Source organism: Durio zibethinus, chromosome 13 (genome assembly GCF_047325235.1).
Source record: "Durio zibethinus cultivar Kanyao isolate XHJ-2024 chromosome 13, ASM4732523v1, whole genome shotgun sequence".
NCBI lineage: Eukaryota > Viridiplantae > Streptophyta > Magnoliopsida > Malvales > Malvaceae > Durio > Durio zibethinus.
The window spans coordinates 13187570-13200273 of NC_143174.1; the positions used below are offsets into that span (position 1 = coordinate 13187570).

A 12704-nucleotide genomic window follows, 5' to 3' on the forward strand; every position below is an offset into this window, starting at 1 on the left:
AAAATAACATGGGCCTCCATTCCATTTTTTGAAAGAAAATGAGATATGTTTTCGGCCCATAAAAAAACTTTATCTAAAAATCCATTAAACGGGCTTCAACAAAGATCCAAACCCGCCCTTGAACCCAGAAATAAAATTCCTAGTTCATCTGACAAACGAAACAAGGGAGGAAAAGAAGAAAAAGAGGGGGGGGGGGGGGGGGGGGGGGCGGGGAGTGCAAGCTTGCCTTTGGTGTTTTTTGTTGTTGTAAAATAGAGAAGCAAAAAATGGAAAATATGCAGGCAGTGAATAGCTTCGTAGCAGCTTATCTGAAGAAGAAAGGATTCAAAGAAGCGGAGCAATTGTTGGAGGATCTTCAGAACAAGGATTCTACTCCCGTCAATTTCCACAACGATCCTGAACTCGTTAAGTTCATTCATCACTTCTCCCAGTAAGTTCAATGCAAATCATAGCCCTATAATTCCAGCAATTTTGCATTCTTTTCTATTTACTCATTTCCTCAACAGCTTAACTTTTTATTTGGGTGAAATCAGTTTGAAATGTTGATAAAAAAAATGTGGAAATGATATAAAGTCCGATGATGTTGTGTTTTTATTGTCTTTCAAAATGCATTCTTAACTCTGAGGAATATCCAATGCGATGATCTAAATTGAATTTTCATTAGCCAAATTTCTTGTGAACATGAATGTCTGTTTTGACGGTGTGGTAAAGAATTCTAATTAGAGAAACTCTATCCACGTAGGGTAGGGATATTTTGCTCCTTTATTTTTTTGTTTGCATTTCTCTATTTGTTGTGGGTTTCTTTTCTTTTTTCTTATCAATGTACTTGTTTCCAGATCGGAGGATGATTTGGCTCAGTAACAGGATGGATATAGCAAACTGAGGTCATGGACTTATAGTTCACTAGATTTATACAAGGTAATCAGTTTTGATATTCAGTGTATGAGTTTTACATCAGTGACATAACTTAGTCTTTGCATGTATGCAGCATGAGTTGCTTCATGTGCTTTATCCTGTCTTTATTCATTCGTTCATGATCTTGTTGCTAAAGAACATCTGCAAGAGGGTAAATGTTAAAACTTACCATACTTTCTTTTTCTCTTGTATCTGCACTGTTATTTACCTTCTGAATTGGACTATTCTGGCAACAGCTTTGATAAGTTTGTCTCTCAAACATCTTTGGTTTTTATTTACAGCTAGAACTTTCTTTAATGCCTTTCGAGAAGACCATGACCTGATGCACTCACGTGACCTTCAAAAGTTGGAAGGGGTTCTTTCTCAGTCTCATTTGGAGGTTAATTAACATCCTATTATGTCTTTATTTAACTTAAATACAAGGATCCCCTTTTCTTGTTCTTGTTATCAGTTGTTTCCTTAATCAGGAGATGGAATTCGCTCGTTCTCTTAGGCAGAGTAAGGTTAACGTCAAGATATGTCAGGTAACACCCGTAGATTCTTTCTTTGGTGATTGCTAATAAGATTAGACAAAGCTCTATTCATTTCCTCATGAACTAAAGTGGTTGTCAACCCTTTTGGCAGTATTCCTATGACCTTCTGCTGCAATATTTGCATAAAACACAGTCCACTGCAATGCTTGGGGTCATCAACGAACACATCAACTTCCAAGGTTATGTCAGTTTCATGGTTCATGGTCTGGATAACACAAACAAAAGTAATTGTGTTCTGTCTGATTATGGTCTTCTTTGTTTCCTTTCAGTTTCATCTGGACATCCCAGTTCTGTTTCTGATGTTGCAGAGGCTGTAACCCTTATTGGAAGCTTCCAGGATGCAGCTAATCAGATAAATCAGAAAGAAATACATTGGGGGGTGAGTGACTGAGCTGTTCTTATAATTATCTTTCTAAATGAATTTTCTATGGCATTTAGCACATATAATTCTCCTTCCATTGGTGAAAGAAAAAGGGTTCCTGCTGCCATCAGCTCTATGCTGAAACTCCATTTGTACCATCCCACCCCATAGACATATGCATATGCATGCTTGTTTACATATTTCTAATTATCCTTTAATTTTGAGCCTCGTATACTTGTCGCAGTTGCTCGAAGACTCCTTAGAAGAACGCTTGGAGAAACCAGGAGGTTTACTTTCAGATTCTGAAAAGACGGAAGGAGAGAAGAAAGAGGTGGATGTAGATGAGGCTAAGGTACATATTTGCTGTAAATTCCTGTAACAATTTGTTATTTTCCTTTCAGCATTTGAATTTATATATTTTACTTGTGTTGATGTATACATGATTTTCAAGTTTACCATTTGATTAATGAAGTTACTGTTTGATTAATGTGCAAAATTTCAGGTCTTGTTCTTTAATTTTGTCCTACCTGTTTCTTCTTCAGAAAAGATCAGTTGAAGGGGGAAAGCAAGGTGCTTCAATGAAAAAGTTGAAAAAGGACAAAGCTGTTAATGCAACAGCAAAAAGTGCTCGTCCTGAGGCTAACACCACCTCCACTGCACCACAAGTCAAACCAGTGCTCACTTTGCCCATGATGTATTTTCAGTAGTTCCCTCTTTTTATTGTTCTAATCAGATGTAAGATTGATGCTTAATGTAGTTTGCCAAACTTTCCTAGTTTCACTGAATTTAAACCTTCACAGAATTATCAATTTTCTTTTCTTTACACTTTGTGAAATATAAAAAAAAAAAAAAAAAGAAAGAAAAGCTGCTGCAAATGGATAAAAGTGCTTGGATGTGCACCATTTCTTTTGGCATACTTGTCGTGACAAGTTCTTAATAGGATAAAGTATATGGATGTAAATAAAAGTTAACTATACTTTGTCACTTATATAGTTTTTTAATTTTTATATGTTTTCTGCATCGGGAGGTCTCTCTTTCATTCTTTCAATACCCCTTTTACTCTTACATGACAACTTGGTAACGGGGCTAAAATTTGTGTATCAAGATCTTGGAACCTTTTTCCCCAAATGATTCTGTATTATCGTTAGTTTATGTATTGTTGTAGTTTTAGACTGTCTGGGGCCTGTACTCCGCAGGAGCAAGGGTGGGGTTTTAGGCTAAGGGCTTGGAACTGTGAGAGTTTGATATGCATTATTTCGTCTTTTTCTACCAACCAATGTTTGCAAAATAATCTGTTATATGGAAGGGCACTTCTCTCCATGTGAAATCTATGGGAAAAACTATAATGGTCATATTGCTATGCTATGCTACATGTTATTTCTTTAAACTATTTTTTTAATGATTGTTTCAGGCCAACCGAGGTAGAACAGTCTATTCTTGAGGACTTACGAAACCATGTACAATTGAATAGCGTTGCATTGCCATCTATCAGCTTTTATACTTTCCTCTACACACATAATGGTAACGTCCATGACTTGGATGATTTAATGGTCATCTTGATATTTAATGTCCTCAGGTACTCATTGTGTTCTGTTTAACCTCTCTCAGTTTGAACTGTTCATCAATATCACATGATGGATCTTTGGTTGCTGGGGGGTTCTCAGTCTCATCACCGAAGGTTGTTTGTTAAGTCATATCTTGCCTGATATATAATTGCTGCTTTATTGGTTTCTTTTTTTTTAGGAAACACATTGGTTGCTAATTTGCACCACAGGTTTGGGATATGGCAAAGCTGGGCCAACAAGCTGGCAGTTGTGAGACAAAGTATTTTTATTTATCCCCCTGTGACAGCGGCAGTATTGTTGAAGTTTTAACCAAAAACAGTTGGATGAGATGACTGCAATTCTAATATTCCTATTTATAATTCTGTTTGACTGAAGGATATACAGATGTTGTTACAAAATAGTGCTGGTGTCAGCTGTTTTGCAGGGTGAAAATGATTCTACTTCAAGTGAACATGGTCTGGGGCCAAATGGTGGTAAGAGATCCTATTCACTGTTTCAGGTTCACTCAGGACCAGTTTATGCAGCCACCTTTAGTCCATTTGGTGATTTTATTCTTTCGTCTTCCGCAGATACAACAAATTATACAGCATTGCTTTCTTATAAGGATTCTTCCCTCCCATCTCCTTTGGTCACCTTCCTGCCCCACTACACCTTTTTTTTTTTTTAATATTTAGCTCTTGTTCATGTATTCAAACTTATTGCAATCTTCAAAACACAGACTTGTTGCAGTTTGCTTATGGAGCACAAAGTTAAATGCAAATCTTGTTTGCTATAAGGGTCATAATTATCCTGTTTGTGATGTTCAGGTATGACTGATCTTCTATGGATGTTTGATAATATCTAGTTATCTACCACTTCTACAGTTCCTTGTCCCCTTTTATTCTTTTGAATGAGACTTTTTTCCTTTCTCCCTCTAATACATTTGGAAGGTATGTCCTGCTGCAGTTTAGTCCTGTGGGACATTATTTTGCCGGCTCTTCACATGATTGAACGGCAAGAATTTGGTCGATGGATAGAATAAAACCTTTGAGAATAATGGCAGGGCACTTGTCTGATGTTGACGTAAGTAGTCTTATTTCTTCTTTCTCTGATGTGCTGTTCTAAATGTTATTATCAGCTGGGTATCCTATACTTTCTATTATATCTAAGACCATAAATGAAAGTTGCATCATTTTGATGTCTAGCAGGAAGTCTTTTCCCAATCGGAATAAAGTTTACATCTTGAAGAGCTTTCTAATTTTTTTTTTTGAAAGTTATGTACTCGGTCTTGCTTGATCTTGTATCTTATTTCAAACCACTCGCAAATAGTTCAACCTTCTTGCCTCAGTGTGTGCAATGGCATGCCAACTGCAACTATATAGCCACTGGTTCCAGTGACAAAACAGTTAGATTGTGGGATGCACAAAGTGGAGAATGTGTTCGGATTTTCATTGGGCATAGGAGTATGATTTTATTATTAGCAATGTCACCTGACGGTGGATTTACGGCATCTGGTGATGAAGATGGCACGATCATGATGTGGGACCTTTCAAGTGGACGCTGCGTTACACCTTTGATTGGTCACACCTCGTGTGTGGACACTTGCTTTCAGGTGGAAAACCTTTCTCCTTCATATCCAAATTGTATCTTGGAATTCACTTGTAAAGCTAGTTTTAGTTTCTTGACATTCTTCCCTGTTGCTGGACATTCAGCTGTGAAGGTTCACTTCTTGCATCTGGATCTGCTGATTGCACTGTAAAATTGTGGGGATGTAACAATAAGCACAAAAGCCCCAAGGAATGAAGAAAAGTAAGTTTCACGTGTAGCAATTTGCTGGTGTGAAGATGTTCTCATCTGGTGAATTTTATTTGTATGACCTTGAATCAACAGGAGTGGAAATCCAAACAGACTTGAGATCATTGAAAACCCCGGCAAACAAGTCTAGTCCAGTGTGTACTTTGCGGGTAATTCTTCAGATGTTATTTGTTTCCACCTTTTTATGCAATTTCTCTCATTATTTAATAAGGTTGTCTAATCATATCATTTTTTAATTTATGTCGGAGCAGTTTTCCAGAACGAATCTGCTATTTGCCGCTGGGGTACGCTCTAAGAACGTGTAAATACCTTTATTTATTGTAATGCTCCAGCAGCACCAGGGAAATCAACCTGCTTTATTCTGTACAAGATTTTGTCTGGCAAGCTCTTTTCTTTTTCTGGAAAAGAAAATCAGAAGTATCCTTAATTATCCAAAATGAGAATCAGATATATATATATATATATATGTCTCATCTGATCTAATTTTGTGCTGGAGTATAAAGGAATAGCAAGTTACTGCTGCCCTTGACAATTCATGAGATGCCTGCCTGCCTGCCTGCCTGCCTGCCTTTCACTGCAAACGTTTACGACCTGCAGCATCAGCATTTGTCTCAAATTAATCAAAGCCTTAATTAGAGTGCTAAAATGTTTTAAGCATGACAGATGTCAGATTGAACTTGAATTGCAGTAAGTAATAGTTTCTAGTTTAATTGACCTAATTTTGCGGACTAAAGTTTTAATTAGCTAAACTATATCTCTTCCTTTAATAAGGTAAAGATCTGATATGTAAATTTTAAAGAGAGTACCGATTCCATTCTTTAATTAAAAAGAGCCCATCATTTATGCACATAATAATAACAATGTTATCTATAAATGCTTGGACAAAATTAAAATTTTCACCCATGCATCTGGACAAAACATCCACTTACGATCCGAACGTAACAGATCTAATTAAATTTCTTATGCCTTTTTGCTGCCAAATCTGCCTTGTGAATTGAAGATAGTCGACACGATAGCATTTTTTATCTAATAGAAACCAATCAGCAGAATCATATTTTTTGATATAAATATATATATATATATATATATAATCTCAGGACAGTTAAAACTGAAATTCCAACATAACTGTCTGATACCTTCTAAAGGGTTGTGCTTGATTTGTAGCACTGCCAATGTTGTCTCTGCCTTCATAAAGTTTTTCCTGCAACGCAAACGAAAATACTAGGTAGACAGTCAAATTAATTACGATCCACTGCATTTGAAAACAAATTACAACAGTTAGAACACATTTGCATTTCCACAACTTAAGCAAGCCTTAATTTCACTGACAGTTACTATGTAGATACCAGCGGAAAACTCACACAATTGCAGTTTTCTTCTTCTTCTTGCCACTACCTTTTTTAGCACCGAAAATGAAAAGGTAACTTGATGTCACTATTCAAACAAAGAATTTCAGCATGGATTTTGGATAATAAGGAATTTTTGAACCAAAAGGCACTCAATAGTTGCATTCTCTATATATTATTTTATTTCATGAAAGCAAATATTTCAAAGCAGGTCTCGTCGCAAAAGCAGAAATTCAAGCAAGCACATATTGTCACTATTTGATGTTGTTAGTGTATGCGTGTGTGTGTGTGTGTGTGAGTTGGAATATTATGAGAATATTCTATGGGAGAAAGTTTAGGAAGGATTAATTGGGAGCATTCATGTGTAAATTGTAATTGATTCTCTTTCCTTAGTATTGTTTATAAAATAAAAGGCTAATCCAAGTGGTTTGCAAGTTGTTCTCTAAAGCCTTAATTCTAACATGGAATCAGAGCTAGCAACAAAACCCTAGTCATTACCACAGTAGAGTGAAAAGAATCATTTAGTATTTTATAGGCAGCAGAGTTTTGGCCTCACATTGTTGGGAGTATATGTAGATGATATCATCATCACTGGCAGTGATAGCGTAGGGATTGACAGACTTAAGATATATCTTAAGTCCCAATTTGAGATCAAGGATCTTGGTCAATTGAAATATTTTCTTGGTATTGAAGTGGCAAGGTGTAAAAAAAGAATCTTTGTATCTCAAAGGAAGTATGTACTGAATATTTTGAGAGATGTAGGCTTATTACATGCCAAGCCAAGTGACACATCAATGGATCTAGGTATCAAGCTTTTTCTAAAAGATGGCACTTACTTGATGATCCCTCACCTCACAATAGACTAGTGGGAAAACTGAATTACTTGACCATGATGAAACCTGATATATCTTTTTCTATGAGTGTAGTTAGTTAACTCATAGCAATTCCCAAAAATACTCATTAGAGAGCAGTGATATGCATCCTCCAATATTTGTTTAAGAAATCTTGAAAAAATGGATACTCTATAGTTCTACTAGTGATGAAGGTATTCGAGCTTATACAGATGCAGATTGGATAGGCTTTCCTATAGATAAGAAATCTATATCTGATTATGCTATCTTTTTTGGGAATAATCTGGTGTCTTGTAAGAGTAAAAAGCAGTAAGGAGTCATTAGGTCTAGTGCAGAAGTAGAGTATAGAGCCATGGCTTTGGCAATAACAGAGGTATTATGGATGGTTCAATTCTTAGATGAAATTGGGCTTTCAATTTGGACCTCTACAAAGTTATACTGTGATAATCAGGTAGCGATTCATATTGCTTCCAATCTAGTATTTCATGAAAGAACAAAGCATACAAAAGTTAACTGTCATTTCATTAGGGAAAAGTTGTAGAGTGGAACAATGTTATTAAAGCATGTGTACACAAGGGAACAACTAGTCGATATTCTTATGAAATCACTTCCAAGAGTTCAAGTTGACTATATATGTAACAAGCTAAGCATGATTGATAAAAATGCTCCAACTTGGGGAGGAGTGTTAGTGTATGTGTGTGTGTGTGAGTTAGAATATTATGAGAATATTCCATAGCAAAAAGTTTATGAGGGATTAATTGGGAGCATTAATGTGTAATTTGTAATTGATTCTCTTTCTTTAGTGTTGTCTATATAATGAAAGGCTAATCCAAGAGATTAGCAAGTTGTTCTCTAAAGCCTTAATTGTAATGGGTATATGATATCCCCTACAACACCTAATTATATATACTTTGATATACAGTTGTCCACTGAAGGCAGATGATTCTTCTAAAGGAGCTACACTACGGAGGCAAATATTGTTAATGTTGCATGGCATTGGCTAATAAAATCATGATTGGAGCAAAGTAAAACAAAAAAAAAAAGATCAGAAAATTTCAAACATTGGATGTTTGGTTATGCAAACATATATAGTTGGGAAAAAGATTCAAGGCTTCAAAGGTTGAGTGCAATTGAAGATTAGTGAAAAAGCTAAAAGAAATAAAATAGGCAAATCAATTCATAATTTGCAGCTGAGTAGATACAAAGGGATTACTAAAAGACCACCAAGGAGATAGATTACATGGCACAAGGTTTTGCCAATGGAATAAACCCTACAAAAAGTAATCACATATCCTTTAATTGACACAAGTAATCATGTATTTAGTTAATTCAAGCACAATATATTCTATAATATTAATATTAATTAAAAAACTTCAAATTAGAATTGAGACCTCTACTTAGGATTGGCCTTTCTTTGAGGCTTGGGAAAATCACTTCAGTGTTCGTGGTATTCAAACTCCGATCTCAATTCTAGTTTGTAAGCATATCACTATTCTACTCTCCTACAATTTAGTTAGGAGTTATAATTAGGATATGATGACTGGTATAACATACTATGAAATGCAAAGCCTAAAATTTTCAATCATGTTTCTATGGAAACATATAATCCAGAAATTATTCCATTTCAAATCAGCTATAATATACTAATTAACTGTTTTTACCTAAAGATTCAAGCTTCAAAGAGCTATACTAAACTGAAATAAAATAAACCAATCTTTCTTCCTTTTTTCTTAATGAAGACCAGTCTAATTTAGCTTACACAGAATCAGTTAAACAACTAATAACACATATGCTGATGCCCAGATGATCTTTTATGGACCAAAACATTTTGCTTTCATTAATTCATTATATATACACTTGCTATATCTCATTAATTTAAAATTTTTCTTCTCTTTACCTAATGCAAGGTAAACATTACAAAAAAAGTCTTCACAATTATATATATATATATATATATATACATATATAGTTATATATATAAAGGAGGGATCTACTTACACTAGCATAACTTTAAAATTTTTTTTGAACACTTGGATCAAAATTACTAAATTTTAAAATATTATATTGATTCGAATGAGTTATGGATTTAAAGGGTCCCAAAGAATACAATTTCATCAATTCCATGCTTCTTAAATAAAAAAAAAAAAATTTACATTGCATCCTTAATGCATGTATGATATTGAAGGTGTAATCAAGAACAACAAATCTAGCTAGCACCAACTAGAGTCAATTAAATTCATTAAAAGAGAAGAACAATAATTGTCTCCTAAAATCATAAGATTAATTGCTGAAATACTTCTGATGAGGGAATTGTGCACTTATTCCAAATACCAATCACTTGACATGAAATGATCAACTCAAACCAAATGATTAACTTAATCCATAAGGAAAAGTAAATGCACTTTATGACTAATAGCATTATCAGTTAATAAGTTAATCATTTTAATATTCATCAATGCTCCATATTGGAAATAGAATTACTTAATATAACTAAACATAAGTAACAGAGGTGTTGAAGGAGATGCAAACTGGAAAACTAGTAGCTTTGCTAGGACTCCCAACCTTAAGATACAACAATCTAACAGAAGAAAAGAGGAATTTTGTAGTTTGCTTAATTTTCAGCAGAAAATTTAGATTCAAAAATCAACATACAAAGGAAGCAATCATTCAAACTAACGCAGAACAACCTAGTATTAGTTTCCACTCAACAAAAAGTACAAACATCTATGATGGGTAAGTAAAATGCAGTCATTCCGCAAAAGAAACCCAAATCTTACAGTTTAAAAATTGTTGATTGCATGTAACTCTTTATCTTAATACAATCCATCATACAAATAAATGCTTTTTGGAGATACAAGAAATAATAAAAGACTTGGACACAATACGATGGAGTAAGTATATTAGGCCCCAAAATATTGACGTAGAAATTACTAATTTAATACTAAGTCAATTCCTAAAACAGACAGATGCAAGTACTTTAAATGAAACAAGATTTGCATTTCCAAAATGATACCAAAACCTGTTTAATGAGTTTTTTCTGAATAAACCTCCGTACATCCAGAGTTACAAAACTCAAATACCTGCCTACCTGTATAAGGAACAGACAAAAGCAAGAGAGAAAAATAGATGCAAAAAATCGTTAATAGAAACTCCTCATCAGATGCCCTAAATCCTGGTCCCCATGGCTCTTCTCCCCTGCTGCACTCGCTGCTACATCATCAAATCACCATTGAAGAAAAGAAGAACATGTTAATACACTATAAAATTAGTAAATCCAAATCTGCCAATTAATTATTTTTTTACTAAATTTACAAAAAAACTACTTGGAGAACATCCACTCATAAACAGTAGTAAAAATATCAACACGTTATATATTAATTGCTACAAGGATAGGTTTATAATTAAACTCACTAGTAGAAAACTCCATTTGCACCTGAGAATACAAGCAACCTGATCATTCTGCTAGATTCAAGTGAAAGAAAACTTCAATCAGGACAAATTTCTGGGTGAATATGATCGCATGCGCAGTAATTAAAAAAAAAAAATGAAGAAGATAGTACCAACAAGAAGCAAACCATAAAAAGAAAAGAAAGAGGGTTTGTTGAGGGAGGACCACACTAGCTACTAATAGGCCATGTATAATGAAAATGGTCCCGTGATATCATAGTTTTGCCGCTAAATCCGCACAGTAATCAGGCGTACCTCAACTGTGAATAACATCAAAAGCTATTATTGTATTTAAAAAGGGATTTAAAACCATAAATTAATCATATTGAGAGCTATTGCTATTGGAAATAAACAAAAGACATAGTCAGATCATCGGTAGGCACACCATATTCCTCTTCGAATAGATTATCTTCACTGGTGTCAATCAAATTCAACTACTCCCAGAGAGGAGGGAGAGATCATATGAGATAGAAAGAGAAGGGAAAGTAATGTAATAAGGGAGACAAGAAATGAAAATATGGAACAAAACAGGCCGAGAAGTGACCAAAAGGAAATTTAGGTCAAATTCCGGCACTGGAAGATGACAGAAAGTAAAGTGAGAACACAAAAGTAAAAGTATAGCCTTATACAAGTGCCTCTGTGGGCTCACTCTCTTCTGTCAATTTCTATGTCCTATAGAATGAGATGAGAGAAGACAAAGTAAAAGACAAGAAGATGATAAAAGATGAAAGAAAAAAAGTAAAGATTGAAAGGGTAAAGCGTTCCCACATAAGGAAACAAACCAACCATACAAAAGTCTCTATTTAAGGAAAAGGTACCAAAAGTAAGACCTTAAAATCCACGATCCATGCCATTTTCAGTAAAAAATGGCCAGGAGAACTTCAAAAACGATTTTAGGGTTTTTATTCATACCAAAGTAAACAAAAAATATAATAAAAAAGCAAACCCAGTAAAAATCATAAGCAAGAAAAATCAAAGAACCCCTTCCCTAATCCTCCCAGAAGAAGAAAAAGAAAACCTTCTCTTTCTGCCTTCCTCGATCTCTGTATCGTTATCCATTAGTCTTATTATCACTTCTCTTTCCATGTCTCTCTCTCTATCATACAGAACGTACAGGCGTCGGTGACACGTACAAAGTGTCCTTCACACTTTTTCCTGTCTCAGGACAACGATCCAACAGTAGTGTCAATGTAGACACATCAACAGCAAAAACTCAAACTCAAAATCAACATACAATATAGAAAGTAAAACTCCCTAATAAAAGAGAGAGAGAGAGAGAGAGAGAGAGAGAGAGAGAGAGAGAGACTGAAGATATCAGACGTCCTAAATACTCGATCTCAACTGCATATATATAGAAAGAATTAATTCAAAAGTAGTGAAAAAAAGAGTTCAATTTTTGCCTTGCCTTTTGTCTATTATGCTTTTGCCTTTTTTTTTTTTTTAATAAACATTGGGTATTATTTTCTTCTTATTAATATTATTTATCATGAATTGATGGGGGTTTTGGGAAAAGACAGATTTTTTGAGAAAGCGGAGAGAGAGTAGTGTGTTGAAATTTTATTGGCTGGTCGAGATTGTTTTATGGTACGTGTCGCTTTCATGGGCCAATGAACTTTGATTCATATCCGTCCGTTGATGGAAACCAATCTTGACCGCTAGATCAAAGGCCAGTGGGGACCAGGGTACTTTCGTCCGCTTGTGGTCTTGTGCCGGTGCTTCTTGGGATTGGCTGATTGGACCGCGTCATTTGGGGAGACATATGGTTACTCCCTACTGCCTGTTTCAGGCTGAGGTTACACAAGCGCCAGCATGGACCAATCGCATCGATTGCCTTCTGAGGGTATAACTGTCTTATCGAAAAGTGGCACGTGACAATCTCCGATTTGCTCTTT

General features: G+C 35.0%; 1 protein-coding gene and 1 pseudogene across 17 annotated transcripts; one reads left to right on the forward strand and one right to left on the reverse strand.

Annotated features, from left to right (window-relative positions):
• Positions 1-210: 210 nt before the first annotated feature.
• Positions 211-5537, forward strand: LOC111302852 (transcription initiation factor TFIID subunit 5-like; annotated as a pseudogene). Its single transcript, XR_016326484.1, has 18 exons — positions 211-430; positions 837-918; positions 989-1066; positions 1197-1294; positions 1383-1439; positions 1540-1627; positions 1718-1827; positions 2054-2161; positions 2352-2503; positions 3221-3385; positions 3553-3847; positions 3944-4002; positions 4093-4180; positions 4320-4436; positions 4562-4965; positions 5066-5162; positions 5244-5317; positions 5420-5537. The product of XR_016326484.1 is annotated as a transcription initiation factor TFIID subunit 5-like (transcript).
• Positions 5538-5685: 148 nt separating this feature from the next.
• Positions 5686-12288, reverse strand: LOC111302853 (uncharacterized). 16 transcript variants are annotated; one of them, XR_016326492.1, is made up of 7 exons: positions 11198-11823; positions 10941-11072; positions 10777-10824; positions 10385-10572; positions 8757-8867; positions 6305-6369; positions 5686-5759 (listed from the first exon to the last, which is right to left on the reverse strand). XR_016326492.1 is itself a non-coding variant. In XM_089741893.1 (7 exons), the coding sequence occupies exons 3-7, from the start codon at positions 10821-10823 to the stop codon at positions 5740-5742; spliced, it is 324 nt and encodes a 107-aa protein (XP_089598019.1). In that variant the 5' UTR covers position 10824; positions 10941-11072; positions 11198-11823; the 3' UTR covers positions 5686-5739. The 16 variants fall into 16 exon arrangements, 8 of the variants coding, with proteins under 8 accessions (XP_089598019.1, XP_089598016.1, XP_089598020.1 ...); XM_089741893.1 differs by lacking the exon at positions 8757-8867 and adding an exon at positions 6530-6602 and having other exon boundaries at positions 10454-10572; XM_089741890.1 differs by lacking the exon at positions 8757-8867 and adding an exon at positions 6530-6602 and having other exon boundaries at positions 10454-10575.
• Between the last annotated feature and the right edge of the window lie 416 nt (positions 12289-12704).